Source organism: Coffea arabica, chromosome 1e (assembly GCF_036785885.1).
Source record: "Coffea arabica cultivar ET-39 chromosome 1e, Coffea Arabica ET-39 HiFi, whole genome shotgun sequence".
Lineage (NCBI taxonomy): Eukaryota > Viridiplantae > Streptophyta > Magnoliopsida > Gentianales > Rubiaceae > Coffea > Coffea arabica.
In genome coordinates, this window is record NC_092311.1 from 48,729,285 (window position 1) to 48,752,560 (window position 23,276).

The following is a 23,276-nucleotide window of genomic DNA, read 5'->3' on the forward strand; positions in this document are numbered from 1 at the left end:
TTCTTTAATAGGATTAATTACACTTTGCCCCCTTGAACGTAGGCCCTTGTAACACTTTGCCCTCTAAATTCCAAATATATACACTTTATACCTTGTGGCAAACTTTTTGATGGGGTTAAAATGATATTATATTTTTCATGACCAAAATATCCCTGACTAATTCTTAAGTACACATAATAATTGTAACATAATAAATACCTATTTATTTAATAGTTGCTAAATGTATCTAAACACAATTATGCTATACATTTTGAACTTTTAGTATTAAAATGAATTAAATAATTCACAAAAAAAGCCTAAGCAACTCAATGTATTTATTTCAATGCTGATGGTAGTACTTATTTTAAATGAAATAAAATTAATTAGTGGGTTTGGAATAAAAATTATTTTCTTATATTTGTTATTGTAGCACAATTTAATGTGTTTTATATGAAATAAAAACGTGATTAAAAAGTAAAAATGTATTGAAAAACATATTTAGAGATTTTTTTAGTTTTTTTTTTAAATGTAGAACTCAAACAAAATACAAAGCAATGATGAATATGGCATAAAACTAATGAATAATACTTTATTGACTCATGAAAATCTTGTAAAAGTTGCAAGCTAAATGAAAATTATTAAAATCAATCCGTTTACAATATAAAAGAAAAAAAGATAAGCGATGGAAAAATTGTGCAGATGTTTTAAGAATTTTTAAATTCTTTTTTCTCCGTAATACAATTTTTCAATTTTTTGGTATTATACCATCTTTTATTTTTTAAAATTTTCAAAATCATGTGACTTTGTGCTTTTTTCTAATAAGATGTTTCATATTCCAATTAAAAGCATAGTATTATTCTAAAACTATTGTGTAAGGGCATTAATATCAGTTTGTTAAAATTTTGGATGGATAATTCATCATTAACATTTGACTAATCAATGAAGGGGGCAAAGTGCATATATTTAAAGTTAAGGTGGGTAAAGTGTTATAATGGTTCAACTTCAGGGAGGCAAACTGTAATTAACCCTTTTTAATATTGCTTTTACACATAAAAGGTAGCAATGTTATACAAATTATTATTTGAGGGGAGCTATGTGAGATTTCTAAAATTTTAGGAGTGTTAGGTGACATTAGGATAAAAGTTTGAAGGCGATAGGAAAAGTCGTTCATCGAGGGTTTCCAAGACTAGAAAATGCACACACATTTTACTAATACTAAAATACTAGTTGAAAATGCTGGTCCGGTTAAGTTGGTTGAATGCGCTGGTCCAGTCATCTTTTGACAAGTTGAAAACTATACACCGCGTAACAGAAAGTCTCGACCAATGCCGTCAACACATGCATGCGAAGAAAGACCATTCCCCAGTCTCCACGGCTTTATGCTTTATTTTAACCGCAAGTCCGCAAGGCCAATTTTCTATCCTACTCCAATTCCGCATGATCCTATTCTATTCAAACTCATCCCGTTTGATTAGTATCCAAGCTTTCCCAGCTTTTTATAAGAATATAACTAAACTAGAAGATCTAGAATACAATGACAGGAATAGGATACTTCCTTCCTAGTTCCCCAAACCAGCCCCCACCAACCCCCACCCCCCCCCCCAAAAAAAAAAAAAAAAAAAACTGGATGCTTTCACATTTTGAAGCATTGCAGATTATATTAGCAAATTAATATACGTGGTCGGTCTTTGGTACAACACCAGTATATATTTTAAGGGCATTACTTGTATCCGTAGCAATGAGTATTGGAAGAGTCAAGAGCCAATGAGTGTCTCTACACTCTTGAATCATTGAGAAAAAGTTGTGTTTGGATTGCCTTTTCTAAAATTTGTTGTAGAAAAATTACTGTAATGATTTGATGTATGTAAAAAAAAATAATAATAAAAAAATGTGATCACGAAAAAAACAAGGCAGCTTGTTTAGAAATCCATTCCGATCAAGTAAAATAAAGAAATTCTTGAACGCTTTAGAAGCTTAAAGAAGGTATAAAATTCACGCCGCTTCCTGATTAAAGCCTCTCAATTTGTTCATCGGAAAGCGAAATTGTTTTAATAGAAGAGACAGAAACACAAACGGAGGAGAATGAGATAATTTATTCAATCAATCAAGACGCTAAAGGTGAAAGGAGAAGAAAAAGAAAAATATACGAAACCCGGGAAAGGAAGGGAGGAGGAGGAATGGGGGGTTGTCTCTATTCAGGTTTCCGAGCAACTGGACTGGCCACCTGAGTAAACAAGTAGGGGCTTCCTGTCAAATTCTTTTCTCTACCGTGTTAAGGTGATTTTTCTATTCCAGAAAAAGAAAATGGTAATTGTGAAACTAACCAAAATGACCAACTTCTCAAGAACATACTCAGGTTGCAGAGTGACGTAAATCAGAATTGCTCAAGTCCATGTACATCAAATTGTTTCTTTCATCTTTTCCAGTATTTTCTTTAAAACCAAACTTCAACAACTATGATATAACAATACCCACATGAGATGCGCTAGTAGAAGATTGGAATCTTGATGGTCCCATTGCCTCCAATGCCATCCTCGAGACACCACCGCAATTGTGTTACTTGGCGAGGGTGGGCAGCGCAATGTCAGCAACCAGCAGTACCTAAATGTGAAACCTTTTTATCGATGTCGTCGCTTGGAGGAGAAAAGAGGTCAGAGAGCATCTGGCCATCAAATGCCAGCATCAAGAACAGCCTAACCCAGAAAAGGAAGTCATGACATTCTGTACAGAAACCAGCTTGTGTCCTGGATCTTAAGCAGGAACAACCTCTGGTTCAAGAGGTGATGGCCCATCATCATTTGTAGTTCTATCATCAATAGCCTGCTTAGTCTTCTGAACTTCCTCTTCAAACCCTTGCTTGTATCTGTCATAATTTGTTAACTCAGCTGATTCAAAAGGTCGTTTACCAAGTACTTGGACCAAGTCATCCTGATGAAGAACCTCTTTCTCAAGCAACAGCTCAGCAATTTTAGCTACACGCTCCTTGTGTTCCTCAATCAGTTCAACTGTTCGGTTATAAGCCTTGCCAACCCATTCACGTACTTCAGCGTCTATAATTGCTGCGGTCTTGCTACCATAAGGTCTGGTCATCTCAAATTCATCCCTCTGAGGAAAAGAAAGAAGGCCCACCTTCTCGCTAAAACCATAGACAGCAACTTGGGCATATGTCATTTTTGTCACTTTTTCCAGGTCATTCTGGGCTCCAGTTGATATTTTACCCAACAGAACCTGAATCAACAACAAAGAAAAATCAAATTATTATAAGCAAACTTGTTATTATCCACAAAGTAACAATTTCTCACTCTCTCTCTCTCACATGAAAAAGTCCCTCGTACTCATGAGCCAAGGACTCTTTTCAAATAATCAATTTAAATATCAGTCCATAATGGTGTGTCTCACAATGAATATGAAACCAAAAAATAACGTAACATGCTTTTATTGCACTGCTGAACTTTTGAACAATTCCCACAAGAAATGTCCAGTGATTTGTTAACGTCAACTCTAATAGAAGTTTTTCATAACTAAAATACCTACATCAGCTGTTTGTAGTTACCTGTTCTGCAGCACGACCACCAAGAGTCATGCATGTCATGTCAAAAAGTTGTTCCTTTGTCATAAGAAGGTTCTCATTGGGGACATACTGAGCAAAGCCAAGTGCTGCAGTACCACGAGGAACAATTGTTACCTTCAACAAGGGTTCTGCATGTTCTAGAAACCAGCCAACAACAGCATGACCAGATTCATGGTAAGCTACAGTACGGCGTTCAAGTTTGCTGATGACCTGTTTGAAAAGCAGAGATATTACTGTTCTTTGATAGTTAAACTTCAAATAACTAGACATCCTTATATACATGACCAACCAGCCCTGGACCCTAAATAGTAAGCATATGCATGCCAGCAAATGAAATTCTGATTTACCTTGTTTTTCTTCTCCAGACCACCAATTATTCTATCTATGGCTGCATCAAAATGTTCCATTTTCACCTGTGTTTCCTCAGTCCTTGCAGCAATCAAAGCAGCTTCATTACAAACATTTGCAATATCCGCACCAGCAAATCCAGGAGTAAGGGCAGCAAGTCTCTGTGAATAATAGGATGGCTCCTGATCAAGTTTGATCTTTTTCAAGTAGATTTGAAATATCTGTTCACGACCTTTGATGTCAGGGTTATCTATGCTAATTTGTCGATCAAATCGACCAGGCCTTAACAAGGCTTTGTCTAGAATATCAGGTCTATTGGTACCAGCAAGAACAACCACCCCAGATGTGGTTCCAAATCCATCCATTTCAACAAGCAACTGGTTAAGAGTACTTTCACGCTCATCATTACCTCCAGAAAAACCACCACGTCCCCTTGCCCGACCAATGGCATCAATTTCATCAATAAAAATTATACTAGGTGCACACTGCCTTGCCTCTTGGAATAAATTTCTAACCCTTGAAGGCCCAACACCAACAAACATTTCCATGAAATCTGAGCCAGACATGGATAAAAATGGCACTCCAGATTCACCTGCAGTTGCTTTTGCCAAAAGAGTTTTACCAGTGCCTGGAGGACCAACCAACAGAGCACCTTTAGGAATTTTTGCCCCCAGCTGCTCATATTTCTTTGGGTTTTTAAGGAAGTGCACAAACTCTATTATCTCCTGCTTTGCTTCATCACAGCCAGCAACATCTTTGAAATAAACCTGCATAAGTTGCAAGATGGAAGGAAAGAAAGAAACATTCAATGTACTTCCCAAATTCCATGCCAAACAGCTACTAGATGGCCTGGAACGAACTCAAAGCCATCAACACAATTACAGAATTCAAAAAGTTAATTAGCAAAAAAAGGACGGACCTTGTTTTTAGCATTCTTATCAACTTTCGTAATTTGAGCTTTCCCTATATTGAATATTCCACGTGCACCTTTTCCACCAGAACCTCCAACACCTAGACCACCTTGCATTCTCCTCCCCATGTACATCAGGGAACCCAGAAGCAACAGTGTTGGTGCAAACCTCATTAATTCCTGGTACCAAACCATTTCAGATGCATATGTAACTGGTACATAGTCATGAGGATCTATTCCCAGTGCTTCCTGGGCTTCCTCCAGCTTCTCCTCAAAAGATTCAACACTTCCAATATTGAAATAATACTTATAGCGGCTGGTGTTCTCTCCAGAAGGGTTGCTGCTTCCAAACGGTGCACCTTCTTCAGCATCTTCATGACTCAGATTCCGTGGTTTGCTTCTCACATATACTCTTGCAACTGATTTGTTTGAAACCACAATGTGATCCACCAAACCTGGTTCAAGAAGCTTATTTTTGAACTCCTGAAAGCTAATCTGCCAAAAGTAAAATCAGAGTTAATTGAGGGAAAGTTATCGCATCTCCACACCCCAAAAACAATAAACAGAATGAATAGACAACTGGAACCTGTAGAAGCAATACTCATGCACAAGCACACAAGGGTTCAGCACGTTTTTAATGCACCACCATTTATGTCAATGTCAGATTTATGCCATAAACTAGGTGTCAAAGTAATTTGGATAAAGAAGTCTCATATTTATGGCTGAATAAAAACCTGCAGAAAATAATGAAGCAAACCAAGCTAACTGATGAGCAGCAATCTAGGTAGATTTAGTTATCAAATTCTTTTATGTGGTTAGCTTTTGAACTTTAAAACTTGATAAGAACAGTCCTGTGCGATTTTAGTTCCAAACTGAATCAAACAACTTCGTGGCAATACTACAGCCAATTTTTTGGTAACAAAGTCCAGAGTTTAAATTATCACACAATTTTTCTTCTTGTCCCACCACTAAGTTATATATTCAAAGTTCATTTAAGTGCAACCTTTCACTCCTCAGATTAACATAGTAGCAACCATATTCTACAATCTAGAAGATAATTAACTCTAAATTAAGCATGGAAGCAAAATACAAGCTAAAAGTGAAAGACTTGCAGTAGATTGTAGTAGTGCAATTGTCCATAAGTGGTAATCACAATTTTCTTCGTTTACTTGCCTAGTAGGATGAATGAAGGTAACCAAGTACTTATTGCAAGTCACAATTTTCTTCATTTACTTGCCTAGTAGGATGAACGAAGGTAACCAAGTACTTATCTAGCAAAAACTGAAACATCAAACACACATATCCTTTTTCTTTTCTCTTTCATTCATTTGGTTTCTACATTCTTGGTGATTGTGCTTTAGCACTCACCTAGCAAGAACTGAAGCATCAAACACACTTGTCCTTTTTCTTTTCTCTTTGGTTCATTTGGTTTCAAAAAGGGCAGCATCTATACAGCTCAAGGAAAACTAAGGATTGTGCCGCAGACAGTATGATCACAAGCAAGCTCTCCATTTCACAAATTGATCTGTCAAGATTGAACACAGATGTCCTCCTAAAATGTTTTTATGATACCATGCAAAGATCCTCTTATTCGGTCTCCAACAAGTCTAGAAATCTTATTAGTTTAAGAATCCAATTTTTTTGCCACAAAACAGGAAAACTAGACATTTCAATACAAATATGAATGCAAAAAGGAATGGTATATGATAGCAAAATAGCAGAGCACAACCACTGGAACCTAATTTTAACACCCCAAAAAAAAATTTTTTTGACCATGTGAGAACAAGAATGCACTTACTCTCAAAAGGTATTAAAAATAACATCACTGTCCAAAATCTTATATTTCCAACTTCATGAAAGACCAACATTACAAGATAAAAGTGAACTGGTTTTAATTTGCAATTCTACAACAGGTATAGTATACATTTTCTACTTGTAAAACTAAACAAGTATTTCCAGCATATGCTTACTTGTTTCTGTTCGCGAGGGCTGATTGACAATGATGACAGTATTATTGCAACCACTAATAATGGTGTAATTAAGTTTTGTGCCAGCTTCATAATAGTATCCTGAAAATTGTTGTTACCATCCGCATTTCCACCCTCTGCAAGAACATATATAAGAAAGCTACTATTAGAAACATGAAGGTCATCCACTCTACAAAGTGCGTAAAACCATTTTAAGATCAATTCTTAATACTCTAGGAAACAAACGAGAAAAAATCTTCACGTTTAATTAATAGGTATGGCGATATGTTAATAATACTCAAACCTAAACTCTCACTAGTTACATTTGATCATTCATGAGCAAAACCCACTCCAATAACCCTCCTCCCCTCCCCCACCCTCCAAAAAAGGCCTCCACTTCCTAGCTTTTATCATTGAATCAAAAGCTCAATATGGTCCTTCACAAATGAATAAGCAGAGACATCAAAAAATCTTGCTACATATAAATCTGAATACCAAAGGCACAACAACAATTGCCTTATATAAAGTAAACAACATTTTTCCAACTGAATCTCAATAAATACCATCAGTTTAATGTTTCCCATCAGTCATTCATTTCTGTTTAAGACCTAAATGGACGAGTCTAAAAGTCGCAATAAGATTGTCAATGGTGCAAAGATCAACACAAGTACAAATTACAAAGCTTTCAAAATGTTTTCTTTCACTTTTTAAGCATAATGTGTCTGTTTTGAAGCTACTTAGTTTCCCATTTCACTAGCGACAGCTGAGAACTACACAAGAACTTGTTTACCGAGTTATTAACCATATTTCCAGCAATTGTTTCATCGTGTTTTAATCAAAAAAACATTAAACGATAAAAACAAACCTTTAGACTCTGATTTCTGCCCATTTTCTTTGGGAGTTTCTTTCTTGTCTTTTGGATAAAAATTCTCATACTCTGCCAAAAATACACCCAAAATAATCATTAAATGTCAGGTATTTTCAACCTACAAAAACATAAAAACACACAATCTTTTAAATGACGAAAAAATGAAAAAAAAAAAAAAAAACTTACTCTTTTTCTTGGGAGCTTCGCTGGAGAAAAATCTACGTAATCTAGGGTTGGCAATAACATAATTGAAATCCAAAAAATATGAAGCTTTAGGAAATTGTCCGCTTTTCCCCCCAACAGAAGCTAAATATTCCCTCAAAAGCCCTAACTTTCCACCAAACTCACTATTATTAAGCTTTTTTACATCAAATCCTCCAAAATTCCCATTATCCCAAATTGCTGACCTTCCTCTAAACCGACCATTTATCACATTCTGCATCCCAAATGATATCCCACGAAAAAAAAAAAAGAAAAAGCAAAAAAGTTAGCAACTTTAAGAAAATCTGTGTAAATAGAGGCAGAGGAAAGTATGAGAGAAGCTTACCCTAGAAGCAGAGGAGCGAGATAATGAACGGCTGAGTTTGGAAAATATCATCTTGATTGGTGAAAATAATTAATGGGATTCTCTATCTTCTTCTTGGACAATTGATAATCAATGTCTCTGAAGGTACTAAAGCAGATACAATTGAAAATTTAAAATATATATATATATATATATATAACCAAATGGGGTGGTTTAGTACAGGGTTTAGAGGTGAAAAGGAGCTGGAGGCAGGAGATCATACAGATGACAGCAAGAATCCATACAAAGGAACTTTGATGGAGTATTTGTATTCTAGGCAGATGGTAAGGCTACAGAACGTGGATTTTAATCTAAAATTGGGGCTTTGTTCAGTTGCTGTGAATATGAGATGCCTCGATAATTTTTGTCTTTTATTGGGTTTATTTGTTTCTGTTGGATAAAAAGAAAAATAGACAGTAGCTAGCCGGTGCCTGGTCGCTAAGCTGGTGGTGGGCGGGTCACGGCTGATTTGGGCGCAAACTCGAAACTTGGGAAGCAAGACGAAAATCTTTGGTAGCTTCTGTTATGTCGTGGGTTTGGCTTAGCCGAAGGAACAAGACTAAATTTTGATTTTTGGAGGCTTTGACCTTATGAGGTAGAATGAGTGAAATTTTGCAATTCTGGTAAATATGAAATATCTTTATACATATATATATATAGCCACATGAAAGTAACTATTTTAATCAGAGTTGTTTCTCACCCCTATGTGGCATGTTTAATTGAAGAAAATTAACGGGTTATAGATCATTTGAGTTTTACCCATATTGAATCCTATTTAGATTATATTATATGTTTCAAAATTATTTTTAATTTTAAAATAACTTTAAAAAATAACTAATCTTATCTTAATGATTCTGCTTTCTATCAAATTATTACATATAGAACTATATTAAAATCTTTTTCAAATCACAATTATAGAAATGTTACATATTCCAAATTACTTCCTTAATTACAATTATTAAAATTTTACATACCCAAATTGCTTCCTTTCACTACCATACCGTTGATTATTATTCAAAATGTTCATAATTTCTTCTCTTAATTTTTGAATTAACTTGGTGGAAAAAATTCAGAATTAACTATTACATCGATAGATTTACCAATATTGTTGGAAACTAAATATTTATTAATGAAGAAAAATGAACTGCTAGATTTTTTCTACTTAATTAAATATGAATATATAGTTCTAGATTTATGGTCATTATAAAAATTTAAGTTGTCAAAAAGAACATTTGTAAAAAAAAATTAATATCTACCAAATTTTTGATATATGGTACATTATTTGAAGTATACTAGTGAAAGTATGTAAACAAAATTTTAAAAATTAGTAAATAATTGAACATTTAGAATAGATTAATTTTTTAAAGTTAGTGGATGAATATGTAGGATTGTTGTTAATTTTTGTATTTAAATTATTTATATTTGTATAAATTCACAATAAATAAAAAGAAACCGTGCTAAGATATGGGCAAATTTCTAGTCTGGGTTTATTGGAGAGGTTTTGTAGGTACATTCTTTGGTCAGTATAATGCATGTTTACTCATCCTTCAATTTAAAGAACAATAATTTAAGGATAAATTACACTAACAATCCCTTGTAATTTTTATGAGAGCAAGGAACCTCCCATCTTAATTTTAGAATATCAGGGACCTTCCCCTGGTTTGTTAGATAGTAATATAAAAAAAACTTCCTCTACTCTAATTAAGGGAAGAAAGTTAATTACTTTGGTAATAAATTAACTTTAATGTCCTTAAAGTGCACTTACAGTGACACAAGTAAATATTTTAAAGAACTAAGAAAATAGTCTTTCAAAAAAAAAAAAGAACTAAGAAAAGAAGGCATGACTAGTTTTCTTTTCCTTTCAAACTTACTGTTGCCAAAAATTGATGACCTTTGATCGCATGTGTAGCCATAGAAGTTGGCCATCCATCACCTTTAAAAAAAAAATTGAGATTAAGTGCTTGTGTTTTCAAAAGTAAATTCTCAATATTTTTTCTATATTGACTTGGAAACTGAGTTAATGTCTTAATTCTCTATTATTTAACATTCACATACATATGAGTTAAAATTTCATAGGATTAAGATACTATTAGTATTTTACTGCTAACAACTTTGACCCCATTTAATGGTTAAACAAAAAATAAAAGAGACGTAGAGACTGGGATTGGTTCCTTAGTGTGAAAAATGAAAGTTTTTCTAAACTAATGCTGCATAAAATTCTGGATGCATATGAAATTAGAAATGTGATAACTTTGCAATTCATTCTCATTCATGATGAATTTCTGCGATTCTATATAGAATCGCAATTTTTTTCGTTCAGCATGAAAACATTCTTTTTTTGTCATATTGATGGCTTTTGCTTTTAAGATTATCTACAGGTCGGTGGTTAGTATTATTGACAAGGTTAGAGGTCATGGTAAATGTTACAAATTTTAGGAGAAATTATGTATTGTAAAAATGGTTTAATAATTTTCGATTAAGCATAACTACTGCATACAAAAGGAGAAGATATTTGATTTTATTTTGCTTTGATTAGAAGAACTTGTACTAGTAATAAAGGAAATTTCAATTCAACAATCAACGTGCACATGATTACAGTAATTTTTTAGTCATTTAGACTAATATGTGCCATAAAGTAGTCAGATTTAGTCATTTGTGAATTCATAATTTTAACAGTTTACATAAAATTCATCTATTAAAATTTATGATTATTGTAAAATGCCCTTTTATAATAATTTACTTACCATTTGCCAATAAAAAAAGAGTTTGATAGAAAACATATGGATACAAGTCCATAATGTAAATGATACAAAGTATGTTTGAAAGTCACAAAACTTAATATATGGGTAATTTTACTATAATTTTCAAAGATTATGCTATGTTAATACAACTTTAATTTTTATACTTATGACCCAGAAAATAAATTTATTAAGATTTTACCATTTTATTAAATTCATAGGCATTAATATATGAAAATTGCGTACCATTTTATTATATTCATCGGTGTCCATATATGGATATTGTGATGTATAGATAAGTGCAATTCTATATATAACTCGAAAGATTTTTTTTTACTATCATCCAAACTTTTTAACCTTTCACAAATTCAAAAATAATTCAAAATTTATAATATGACAAATTATTCTTACATATTTTATAAGGTCATATGCAAAAAAAAAAGTTTTCATAGTTTATTTAAAATGCTTAAAACATATAACATTTATAAATGATACGTACAATTGTGTATCATACATTTACATTACGAGTAATTACTAACTATAATACTAAGTTTCAATTATTAATAAAAAATCTCAGCATTATTTCAAATAAACTTCCTAATACTTGTTTCATATAAGTTTCTTTAAGTAAAATAGTAAATTTATGCCACAAACTAGTAAGTTTTGATGATTAACCAAATTTACTATTCTATCAACAATATTTACTATTAGTCTATAAAAATTTACTATTATTTGAACTAAACTTACTCTCCAAAAAGTAAGTTTTAGATATAGAGTAGTTATTTACTTGAAAAAAAAAAGTAAGTTCCATATTTATTCAAATTTACTTTTTGAGACATAAAAGTTACTAATTTCTTGAGTTAACTTACTATTTTTATTGTAAAACTTACTAACCATATTTTTAGGTACTATTTTATTTAGATGACCAGTACAACAGGTAATCAAATGGTCACTAAAAGTATTTTTACCTGTTATATCAGGTAAAAACAGTTTCGTTACCATAACGCTCGTTACTTCATACTTTTCCTATATATTTATGATCCAAGTGCAAGAACCCAGCGGACGCTGAGCCTCTTAGTGGCTGCGGAAAACTCGTTCCGTGATGTTCTCCTAATTTGATTGCCTCGGCCAACAACTTTTACCCCTGCGATTACACTTTAGACAATGGAAAACACGTCGTCTTTGATCTGCACCAAGGTAACGCCTTTTAGCTTGACGCTTGCCAACAAGAAGTTCATTTCTTCTCTCAGACCTTCCAACAAACATATTGATTGCAAATTGGCTTTGAAGAACTCTGGTGCCCAGAAAAGTTTCAAAACCCAATGGAATATCCCTCTAAACACTTCCTCTAGCTGCAGCACCGTTTTCAATCTCTCCCCCAACAGTGTTACCAGTCGATTCGTTATTCAATGCTCTTCATATTCTGATGTAAAAACAAGCCTAGGCTCACCGAACCCAGTCATAATAGCCCTCAAAAACGTTTCTTTCGAGTCACTAAAATCGACCCTTTTAAATTTAACCCCATTTGAGGTATGCAAATGGTCTTTGGCTTTCTCCATTGCAGTTGCAGCCTCAAAGTGGACGATCAATGTGCTATTCAGCCCTTTCTTCTGGATGTATTTTAGCTGGACTTGGTTGTTTTGGCCTTGGATGGTAGCTATTAGTCTTGCAATTTACGGTCTTTACTGCTTTAACAGGCATTTACACGGCAATGCCAATGCTTTTCAGCAGCTTTCAATTGTTACTGCAGCATTTACTTGGCTCACTTTAGTACCCCCAGCACATTTCAATGGTTTTCTCGAAGGATGGCCTATTGTGTTTTTCTTTGTTTATCACTACTTCTTTTTCTTCAATGTGAGTGTCCGAAAGCGGTTGTATGGTGATTATTATCCCAGAGAGCATGATCCCGCTTGGGATATTACCCTGCCCAAGTGGCAAAAACTCTTGTTCTGTGCTGGAGTGATGGTTGGCCATTGGTTTGCAGCATTTGAGGGGCCAGAATTGCATCTTGTTCCTGGTGGCTGGAGTAATTTGGGCATTTGGATTTTGATAATGTTGACATTGTTTATGCAGTACCACTCCACGTTGTATTTGGCAAAGTATTCAGAGAAGGTGGTTGTGCCGACTGCTGTTGTGCTGTTTGGGCCATATCGGTTTGTCCGCCATCCAATTTATGCGTCCACGATGCTTTTGTTCGTCACTTACTTTGCTGCAATGCGAGCACCCTTGAGCGCATTGTTTATAGTTGCAGTCTGCATATTCTATTACGGGCAAAAGGCAAAACTAGAGGAACTCATGATGGTGAAAACCTTTGGACAGATGTACACTGGATACACGAGTAAAGTTAGGTACAAATTTATCCCCTTTGTTTACTAGTTTATGTTGTAATATTAATGTCTTGGAAGAAAAGTGATAATACTATGAGTTCATGGATTCTTGATCTTTTTTCTAATCTTTGTGAGTCCAAGTATCATTTGAAAAGCTTATTAGCCTGTAAAATGAGTTGGTTTCTAGCTGGTTGAAGGTATTAACAAGCCTTTAAGCAATCATGTGTGTCAATCTTATGTTGGATGTTCGTTTGGCAGATATACTCATAGAAATGCAAGTCCTGTAGAAACTTGGGCTGATGACCTTATGGTTGAGTTTATTGTTATGTATTTTGTAGTCTGTTCAACCCTTAAGTCCTTTCTCAAGTTTCATGTGCAAAAATTTCCTGAGCAATTTTCTTATCACACTAATAGATATGACCTGAATAAGGAAAGGAGGTTCAATGTGCTTCCTTTTGCTCACCTGGTCAAACTTAGTATCTATAGAATAGACATTATAAAGGACCATAAGGTTGAAACTTCATATTTGACCTTGAAAATATTGCTTTTTGTACAACGCCACCATTTTTATTTTGATAGTTGTAACTCTAATGTTTAATGGAGTGAAAGTCATGAGCAATACAGCAATTACTCAGGGAATGAGGATTTCATACTCATGTTATTACTAGCATTGCATCTTGACGAGTAGTGTTTCCGTTTAGTTGGTACTTCTTTTCCTCAGTGAGCCTGTGGGTTTTGTTTTCTGTGAAAAGGTCATCTCCACTTGGACCTTTCTGTACGATTTGATGTAAAGGTTTGAGGATCGTTAACTATTGTATATTTTAATACTCATAGGAAAGTGCAGCTTGTGTTAATTATCATCCCGAGGTGTATTTACCATGTTTGTTGTCTTGAATCTTCTCATGCTTTTGTACTGCTCAATTTGACATGCTGCATGATTGGCCAACTATTCATCTTATCAAGGTCCAGTATACTGTGTTAAGAGATTGCCCATGGTTTATCAGGTCAAGAATGGACATTCAGAAAAATCTTGCATGTCTGGTTTGATCTTTTATTGCTTTGGAAGTGTTTGTGTGATTATGAGTGTTCAACCATCATAAGCACAAAAAGGTTTCCAAACATATTTATTCTTGAAACATCTTCATCTCATCTATGTTGATTTAACTGTTCGAACTTCAAAGAGATGTGTTTTGTGAGTATACACTGATTAAACTGTGTTTTTCTTTATATGATGCCAGTCTCCCTTTGGACAATATTCTAGTTGTCTTATTGCTCCCCAATAGCTAATATCCTGATGTTTTGTTTCATTTTTCTGTTCAAAATATGGCTGATTTCCTACCCGGTTAGATTGGTATGGGAAGAACAAATCAGAATTGTATAACACTGCACTGTCATCATTTGTTTCGATCCAGAGCTAGAACTGCTTCTTTTTTTAACAGTGCTTTTCATAGGCGAGGGTGCTGCATGCGGATAGCTTGGCTTTGTACCAATTTCATGTCAATTTTTTCATAGAAACCTATATGAATAGCTCAAAGTATATCTTTTTTAGCTGCAAAAAGTTGTGCCTGCAATGAATGCCTAACTAGTTTGACATGCTGTTTTTGTAACTTGGGTTTGTGGTGTTTACTTTTACTTCAATGTAATCTAGACATGTTCACTTTGTCTTCTGAAAGGGAACGAATTTTATGTTAAGGTCTTGGTTGATGCATGAGATGCTCTAATGTCCATTTTCATCTATTAGATTACAAGTAAATTGTAAAACTTATGCGAATGGTAAATAGGATCATAAACATTTAGAAGTGTGAAATGTTCATTGTACCTCTTCATCCAACATATAACCTGTCTCATTGTCACCCTGTAAAACCAGCTGTAAGGATAGCCTGAACTGATTTCAGTGATCAACATTCACCATTTGAGTACGCTTAGAGCTTTCCTATTCTTCTTAGTAAAGATGCTTGGGGGGTGTTGTTTTTGGCATCAGGTAGAGGAAAACAATCTTACCTTCTGTAGGTGATTTAATTATTTTTTCATACTAATATTTTCTCTTGATTGAAACCTGGACAAATAGCTTTTGGCTGTTGCACATGTTCCAAATATTTATGTAATTGTTTCTGGGAAGTGCAAAATCAACAATATTTAATGGTCATTTTCTTGCAGAGCAGCCTCTTTGTTATATATTTCCTCCTTTCAATCCTCTTGTTTTCCCAAATTATCAAATGGCTATAGGTGTGTGAAGAACACGTGTATTTGCTAATGTGACTTTTGGATAGGTATGAGACGTGCTAACATATATCTCTAAGGAAGACTTTGGAGATGAAGCTTGAAAGTAATTCGTGCATTTCTATTTCCTTCTCTAGCTCCCCTTACCTTCACTACGTTTGTGGCAAGGGTAGGTAGGGCAGTTTGGACTGCCAATCTTTTCGTAAGGCTCTGTGTTACTTAAATGTTTGGTCCAGCCAGATTAATCATTATGTCCCCGACAAATCATGACTTGCTTGTGGAGGTTGTGGTTTACCTGAAAAACAGGGCATAATTGTCTCAGTGAAAGAGGACTGTAAGACATCATGATGCATACTTATCATCACCTAATTTGAGTGTCAGAGTCATCTTTTGATTAGCATTCTTGAATGTTTAGTAATTCACCTCTCACACTTCACATTTATTTGTTACCTCCAGTGAGGTTATATTCTTTTTGAATCCATGGAACTATAGAAGCATCTCTGGTGTTGAAACTGGCTGGTAAAGCAACACACCAATTGGATTTCTTGCATTCCATTGTTGGTCCATTGTTGATGTGACATTTCTTTTCATTTATTATTAGGTTAATTCTGTTGGTGTTAGCATAGAAGAGATAAGAGTTGCTCAATCAGCATTTGTTTCCCATTGGAATTCATTGTTCTTTTGCAAACCCAAAGAGTGTCAACCTCGTTGCACTCAAAAAACAAACTTAAAAGAGTTTGCTAGATCATTAGAACATAAACTCGTGTCTTGATTTAAATCGTTGGTTTGACATTAGACTTTGCTTTCCTCAAGGCCAATCCACATTGATTAGTCTGTCGAATTTATGAACTTATTTGGAGCACGTAAATTGTAGGGTCCATGGCTAAAATCTAAAAACTTCATTTGACAGGATTTGGATAAGGCTTTACTGTGAAATTGTCAATATGAAAGCTCCATGAAAAAGATTCCCTGAAAATTTCAATTTGAAATCTGTATGTGCCCTAATAGGACAGGTTTCCTTTATCACCAAAGAAATATATAAACTGATGCGTTTCTTGTCATCCGTGGGCTGCATCCCAGCGAGTGGACTGAATGCAAACAGTGGGGAAAAGGACCGTGTCTTTACTAGGCTTGATATTTGGCTGTCTATATGTTGCTTGTCTTGCTCTGATTGTGCATGTTAGAGGAAAGAAATCTGGAGATCAGTGCAGCTTGAAATCCATAAGAGTGAGCTGACTCGGGGTGAGAGAAATGGTTAGCATTAGAGAGAAGCAGTAGTGATTATCTTTTTTGACGAGGCATTTTAGTGCTTGTGGCCAGAGAGCTTTCCATAATATATATTAGTCAACTATCTTGTTTGGGTTGCGTCAGTAAGTTGAGGAATCACATCATTCTATCTAGTACTCAAATACCCCTTGAGATCTCTGTGAATGATGGTTCCCCCCATCGGATATTGTAGCTTTGAGCATCAGGAACTTAGTGGACATGGTTGCTCAGTCGCGCGTTCAAAATGATGCCTTTGGTCTCCATCACCAGCTGGTTTTCGCATAAACACATGCCACCAGCCAGTTTTTAACTCCATTAGAGACCAGAATCTGTGAACCGCCATACCCCAACGTGGCACCCTAACGGGCACAGCCTACACTTCTGAGCCTGTTTGTATGTTTATCTCAAACCGGACAACAGGAGCATTGAACTCGTAAAATTTTACAGGGGAGAAGTATATCAATTGAATTTTTAGAAGCCATTGACGAAACAAAAGGAATCTGACAAAGGCGACAGCTACCCCCTCTTGAGGCCACACACATTCAATGATCATCAGCAACATGACACTTCACAAACTTCATTCTCCAGCACAGAAGGCAGGCGGGAAAGGACAATTACCCGGCTTGATTTTTTGATTACCATTCACGTCCTTATTATTCACTCTGTGTTGTGTTCACATGCACGCATGCTTCCCCCAAGCCAAATTAAATTACAGGTTCCGACAAACTACAACTGCATTCGACCGTACAATTAACGGCTAAATAGCTAACCCCACCGTTCCCCCCACATCTGTCAATGCGGACACCCAAGTGCAGTCGGGGCGAATGGCAGAGCATCTTTTGCACAAATCTTACAGGAAAAAAACCCGAAAAGGGACTCGATGGGAATCACACTTTCGTCCCCACTTGTTCTTTGGGTTTTGGCCTTGCTGTCAAACTAGTTACGGATTTTTGTAGTATCGAATAATTGCTGACTGGGTTGTCATGTCACCTTCCGTCGATGAACCCTTATCGGCAAACCTCGTTTTGGTACAGGAAATGGGCCGTATTGTATCCCTTCCTCCTCTTCACCAACTACCTTCCATCTGAACTCAAAAAAAATATATAAATAGCAGGTTTACATACATGCTTAAATGGACTCGAGGGAATTGTAATAGTAAAGAATTTACACGAAATCCCATGATTACGCGTGCGCCTATAAAATTACTGCTATCTTGTTCAAGATGTCCGGATTTGACTCACACCCTAAAGTTCCCTTTTTTAGCAAAAAAAAGACTTCAAATTTAGATTTTCAAAAGTTTCAGTGATTTTCAAATGAATAGAGATGTGCATGAGAAAGTTGTGGTTCTGCTACAGTACAGGCACAGTAGGCTGCGTGATGATCAAGCTGCAGTGATCATATCGAACGAGTTTGCACCATGGATGTTCTTACAACTGTTACTCTTGACGTTAGGTCAAGATGGGCGGAAAGGCAGAGTAAATGATGAGCATGTGTAGAACGATAATGGTAGAAAGATTTAGTAGCAGAGAGAATGCAGCCAAAGTTTGGCAATCAGGGACGCAGAACCACAGTAGATATGACAGCGAGCTAGATTTCTGCCACAGATTGAGAAAATAAAGTGCCTATGGACCATAGCGTGAAAGGCAATTTCAAATTGGTAACGTCATAAACTAGTAAAAAATATGCGCCATAGGAATTCTATCCCAAAAAAAAAAAAAAAAAGGGGCGCAATTAGCATGTCTTGCATTGCCTATCCCGAAGAAAAAGAGTTGAATTAGCTACAATATTAATGGGTTCCATGTGCAAATGTACTAAATTTTTCTGTTCATCTTTATTCTACTAGTGAATCCACAACAATCCCAAAAATAAGTGGGACAAATTCTTGTAACCAACAGAAATGTGCTAAACATCAATCATCTTGCATGGTTGTAGGTAGGTGGACTACCAAAATAAAGTTGATGTGATGTACGTTTGATCTCCTTTGTTCTATTTTTTTTTAAATGCTCCTAATTTTCCTCATTTATCTTCCAATCGGTCATGCCACGTACGGTATGGTGCTAAAACAACATGGGGCCACCTAATCAATTTTTCTGCGACAAGCAAAGATGTTTGTTTGGCAAATCTCTCTCTCTCTCTCTTTTTTTTTGTGGCGAAGGTATTCGATGATGAATCAATATCTGGTGCTCCTGGTTATTTTTGATACTCACACCGATTACCTCAGATTCACAGCCTCACAAGTCTGAGTCTGAGTCTCAGTCTCAGTCAAAAGAATGAATGAATCTACGTGGATGTAAATACATGAGACGATGCATGCATGCCATCTGGAGCCAGAGTTGCATTTTTTGATCTCATATGCAGCAGATAACCGGAGGCTGACGATTTTGGGAAAAATCACAGAATTTCATAATATATTCCAACAAATCTTTATGGCCTCTGGGTCTTGGGGACAAAATCAAAATGGTGGTATTGGTATGGTACCAAAAGGATTTTGTCTCCATTGAGGATTTTGAAGGACCACTTCCAATGCTGAAGGAGCATTAGGTCGATAGGTCCAGCCTAAACCTACCCACACTCTACAAGTTCTAACTTATGTAGTGCAAACATACACGTGCACATGCAATTGCACAATTCCGCGTAGTACTATCACTATGTGTGTAGATATAGAATGTGTGTGTGTTGTGCGTGTTTTGTGTGTGTGTGTGTGAGAGAGAGAGAGCAAGAGGAGGAGAGGGAGGCAAAAGAAAAGAAAAGAAAAGAAAAGAAAAGAAAAGAAAAGAAAAGATCAAAGAAGGTAAGACCTGTAAGTGGTAGTGAGGTGGTGGAGGAGGATAAGCATTTCAAGCTTAGCTAGCTCACTTCCTGGACACGAATGCACCCCATTACCAAATGGCATGTAAGTGTTGGGTCTTGGAGGAACCTGCAATTAAACACCCTCAATTTTATCAATTTTTTTTCTTTTGGGTTTTTTTTTTTGGGTGTGTAATGTAATAATAAATTACAATTTACAACAATAGGTAAAGCAGGAAGCAATAGGTGGATTTTGGTGTTTTCTTCAAATTTTAAATCCAAGAGGTTGTTATCATTCTACGTAAACAGTGCAGAGAGATGCACATTTCATTGAACAAGATTATGAGGCTGTAAAAGCATTGCTACCATACAAAAAACGAGGTCACGTGATTTGATACTTGAAAGATTTTTGATCCAATTGTCAAAGTTAGAAGAAGATCCACATAAAAAAAAAAAAAAACTTGAAAAGGACAGTGCCAAGATAATCCGAAGATTGACAACCTTATATTTCTTACAATGGGAAGAATGGGATAGATAAGAGCAAATGAGCTGCATTCTCATTCTCATTCTGCATCTTGAGCTTGTGCAGAGTCAGCTGAGAATATTTTTAGGGGTACTGACAGACAACACGCATATTCATATGTACTTGCAATTAGTTCTCTCCACGCTTTCCCTAATTATTGGGGTGATAGTATCCTCCTATTAGAATAACACAAACTACCTTTCCTATTATTATTATTAATTTCCAGGGAAACGTGGTGAGTTAATGTAGATTAAATTATATTTTTTCGTTAGAATACTCACTTGATAAACGTATTCTACCGACCAGCAGGAAAATAACAGTAGATTAGTTGAGGGTTTTTGTGGGGGTGGGGAATGCACCTCAAATCTCGAAGGATCAAACTTTTCAGGTTGAGGGTAGAAATCCGCAGAGTGATGAATGGTTCTGAATAGCGGAAGAACCTTCCATCCTTTTGGGATGAGATAACCTTGAAATTCCACGTCCTGGACTGCTTCTCTGAATGTAAATGACAGAATGCTTGCACTTCTTAATGTTTCTTGGATAACCTGAAATGCATCTTCTTATTAATGATCCGTTTTCAATTATTTCCCTGTGGGATATGAATCACTTACTATGAAACAAATAATCAATCAATTGGTTTGTGAAATGTACCCTACTAGTCAGGGGCATGCGCCTAGTATCCTCCCACATTAGCCCTCGTTTGCTTCCAGTTCGAATTCGTCTAATTTCTTCTTGTTCCCGCTGTCAAATAAATTGTTGCAAAAATCAGTGGAAACTTTGATCAATTTTCTTTTCTTTTTTTTTTTTGTGGAACGAAAAAGAAACTTGATGATATCACACTAGAATAATGCAAAAAGAGCCAAATTTTTCTAGTAGTAACAACAAGGAAAGGAAAGGAAAGTAAAAAAGTAATTACTACGTACTACTCACCGTGACAGCTTGGAGAAGATGAGGATGATCATGCAAGTACTTGAGCACCCACGTAAGGACACTGGCAGTGGTATCATGAGCAGCGAATATGACTCCTATGATATTGTCAGCAATTTGAGAATCGGTGAGTCGATTAAATTTGTGGTCTTTGGCTCTCAGAAACATCTCCAACAATCCTCCGCCATGCTTTCCGCTCTCTGATCTCCTCCTCCAGATTAATGTTTTCAAAGTCTCAGTCAAGACCTTTCTTGCCTGTGCCATATATTCAACAATTAATATTGTGAATTAATATTATTGCACTACTCGCTTCTTCTTCTTCTTCTTAAAAAAAAAAAAAAACTTCACGTACGGTTTTTTTGATGAAAAAAAAAAAAAAAAAAAAATTGAAGAGGCCGAAGATGACCCAAAAGTCACATCTTCACGAGAGAGAGATACAATAGAATATATGATGGGAGTATATTTATATGTGCCTTATTCCTGTACTACGTGTGTACTTGTAGACAAGAACCTAGCGATATTCATAATTAATTAATGTAGCAAAATTTCTGACATTGACCCATCAATGCAGCAAATGTTATTATTCAATACTCGTTGAAAAGAAAAACAAATTAAAAAGACTAGCTTGTTCATCGATCTAAACATCCTACCTCCTACTTTCAACCCTCCTATATTCAATACATGGTACATACATGTAGCAGCAGTAGTGCTAACCAAACTAATGGAGGAAGAAAGGTTGAATCAAGTTAGGAATTTGTGATCCCACAAATCTGTCTACACGTTTCATTTTACGTTGAGTTTCATGTGAAGACATGGAATGCTTCACACGTAAGTCCGGTTAACACGTTTAATGCAAATTTCTTATTAGCGCCTACTATATCTTGGATTCCAGATGGTAAATGCTACTATACCTTCATTGATTGGTGAAAAGGTGTCCCCGGAAAATCCAGAGGCATTGAATTGTAACCTTTCTCCAGCATTTGGTACAACCGTTTAATTCCTTTGACTTCCACCTCCCTGCTCATGTCCCCAAATGCCGCATATACCGCCACGTCGAAAGCATACTAGAAACCCAAAATAATAAGCAAATTTTTTTTTTAAAAAAGAATCCTTCAGCAAAAAAAAAAAATTATTGCTGTTCTTAATAATTCTTAACACTAGACACTTGAAAATAGATAGATACACTACTACTTGAGTACTTGTGGTTCGGTTCAGAACTGTTAGTTAATGCTACCTTCTTCATCTCTTGCAAAGTGTTGACGGTTGTATTTTCCCAGCTTGGAAGGAACTTGAGAACAATTCCCTCGACTTCCGGGACAGATTCTCTGATAACAGAAGGTAAAAATGAAGCCTGAACCAACTTCTTGAGCATGGAATGGTAGGGTCCTTGATGAAAGAATAGAGCTTCTGGTCCTATCATTTTTTCCTTGCTAGGCGGATACGTGGGCTTAAAAAGATGAGCCTGAGTCACAAGAACCACCTTTGCCGCTTCCGGGCTCGAGATCATCACACATGGGCAGCCTAGTATGTGAGTCTTGAAGATATCTCCGTACCTTAAAAAAAAAAAAACGTAAGTAATATTCTGTCAGGAAATAAAACTTAAGGGAAAAAACAAAAAGTACAGATTTTGCAAGAATACATGATTGATTAACGTTGTTTTAGTTAATGCAACAATCATTTACAGTTTTTGTCGGGTGGAGAAAAAGGAGTTGGGATTTTGAGTGTAGAGCTTGAGGGTCTCTCCAATATAAGGCCAACCCATTGAGCCGGGGGGGAGACGTTTGGCGAGCTTGGAAGGGCGCCATTGCCGGAATATGAGTACTAGCAGAAGTAACGAACAGATTACGACATTAAACGGAAGAGATAGGACGGAGGAGGGGGAAGTATCGAAGGTCGGTGAGAAGAAGAGTTGCATAGTAAGAGGTGGCAGAGAGGCAGAGGCTAAGGTGGACACTCGAGGGCGGGTCGGTAAGCTACTAAGCTGTATTGTTTCCTCTTTGGTGGTGGATAGGGTGAAACTGTGAGGGCTAAGAGATATATATAGACACGGGGTGGAGCCTTGGAGATCAGGATTCAGGACAGACGTCAATAACTCGCGTTAACTCGAACAGCACTACTGGTATTAGATTTATCTTCTTTCCACCCTGGCAACTAAGGCCCATTAACCAGACTGAAGTTTGGAATGTTGCAAGTATTAAGTTATTGAATTGATTAAATTATATTTATTTGATAACTAGTTGAATTATAGTGTTAAATAAAATATCACATGAATGTTATGTT

At 35.8% G+C, this 23,276-nt stretch overlaps 3 protein-coding genes across 5 annotated transcripts; 1 reads left to right on the plus strand and 2 right to left on the minus strand.

Moving 5' to 3' along the window:
- Positions 1 to 2,316: 2,316 nt before the first annotated feature.
- LOC113710010 (ATP-dependent zinc metalloprotease FTSH 8, mitochondrial-like) lies at positions 2,317 to 8,777 on the minus strand. 2 transcript variants are annotated; one of them, XM_072060381.1, is made up of 8 exons: positions 8,191 to 8,777; positions 7,830 to 8,079; positions 7,641 to 7,712; positions 6,779 to 6,912; positions 4,818 to 5,303; positions 3,898 to 4,665; positions 3,533 to 3,760; positions 2,317 to 3,207 (listed from the first exon to the last, which is right to left on the minus strand). In XM_072060381.1, exons 1-8 carry the CDS (start codon positions 8,239 to 8,241, stop codon positions 2,731 to 2,733), a joined length of 2,466 nt encoding a protein of 821 aa, XP_071916482.1. In that variant the 5' UTR covers positions 8,242 to 8,777; the 3' UTR covers positions 2,317 to 2,730. The 2 variants fall into 2 exon arrangements, with proteins under 2 accessions (XP_071916482.1, XP_071916487.1); XM_072060386.1 differs by lacking the exon at positions 7,830 to 8,079 and having other exon boundaries at positions 8,191 to 8,776.
- Positions 8,778 to 11,997: 3,220 nt separating this feature from the next.
- LOC113710016 (uncharacterized) lies at positions 11,998 to 13,492 on the plus strand. The gene has a single exon (XM_072060399.1). The coding sequence runs from the start codon at positions 12,111 to 12,113 to the stop codon at positions 13,320 to 13,322; it is 1,212 nt and encodes a 403-aa protein (XP_071916500.1). The 5' UTR covers positions 11,998 to 12,110; the 3' UTR covers positions 13,323 to 13,492.
- A 4,104-nt stretch (positions 13,493 to 17,596) lies between these two features.
- Positions 17,597 to 23,018, minus strand: LOC113710025 (abscisic acid 8'-hydroxylase 2). 2 transcript variants are annotated; one of them, XM_027232874.2, is made up of 8 exons: positions 22,679 to 23,018; positions 22,231 to 22,549; positions 21,908 to 22,060; positions 21,000 to 21,251; positions 20,721 to 20,810; positions 20,429 to 20,614; positions 19,558 to 19,676; positions 17,597 to 17,843 (listed from the first exon to the last, which is right to left on the minus strand). In XM_027232874.2, the coding sequence occupies exons 1-8, from the start codon at positions 22,909 to 22,911 to the stop codon at positions 17,741 to 17,743; spliced, it is 1,455 nt and encodes a 484-aa protein (XP_027088675.2). In that variant the 5' UTR covers positions 22,912 to 23,018; the 3' UTR covers positions 17,597 to 17,740. The 2 variants fall into 2 exon arrangements, with proteins under 2 accessions (XP_027088675.2, XP_071916492.1); XM_072060391.1 differs by having other exon boundaries at positions 22,636 to 22,956.
- Positions 23,019 to 23,276: the final 258 nt, after the last annotated feature.

Excerpts from the sequence above, each read along its gene's own strand:
- LOC113710010 (XM_072060381.1), bottom strand. The coding sequence starts at position 8,241 with ATGATATTTTCCAAACTCAGCCGTTCATTATCTCGCTCCTCTGCTTCT. Across the intron at positions 4,666-4,817 it reads ATAAGAATGCTAAAAACAAG|GTTTATTTCAAAGATGTTGC; the intron begins GTCCGTCCTTTT and ends CAACTTATGCAG. Across the intron at positions 3,761-3,897 it reads GTCTGGAGAAGAAAAACAAG|GTCATCAGCAAACTTGAACG; the intron begins GTAAATCAGAAT and ends CTTTTCAAACAG.
- LOC113710016 (XM_072060399.1), top strand. The coding sequence starts at position 12,111 with ATGGAAAACACGTCGTCTTTGATCTGCACCAAGGTAACGCCTTTTAGC.
- LOC113710025 (XM_027232874.2), bottom strand. The coding sequence starts at position 22,911 with ATGCAACTCTTCTTCTCACCGACCTTCGATACTTCCCCCTCCTCCGTC. Across the intron at positions 21,252-21,907 it reads CTTTTCACCAATCAATGAAG|GCAAGAAAGGTCTTGACTGA; the intron begins GTATAGTAGCAT and ends TATATGGCACAG. Across the intron at positions 20,615-20,720 it reads GCATGCCCCTGACTAGTAGG|GTTATCCAAGAAACATTAAG; the intron begins GTACATTTCACA and ends GATGCATTTCAG.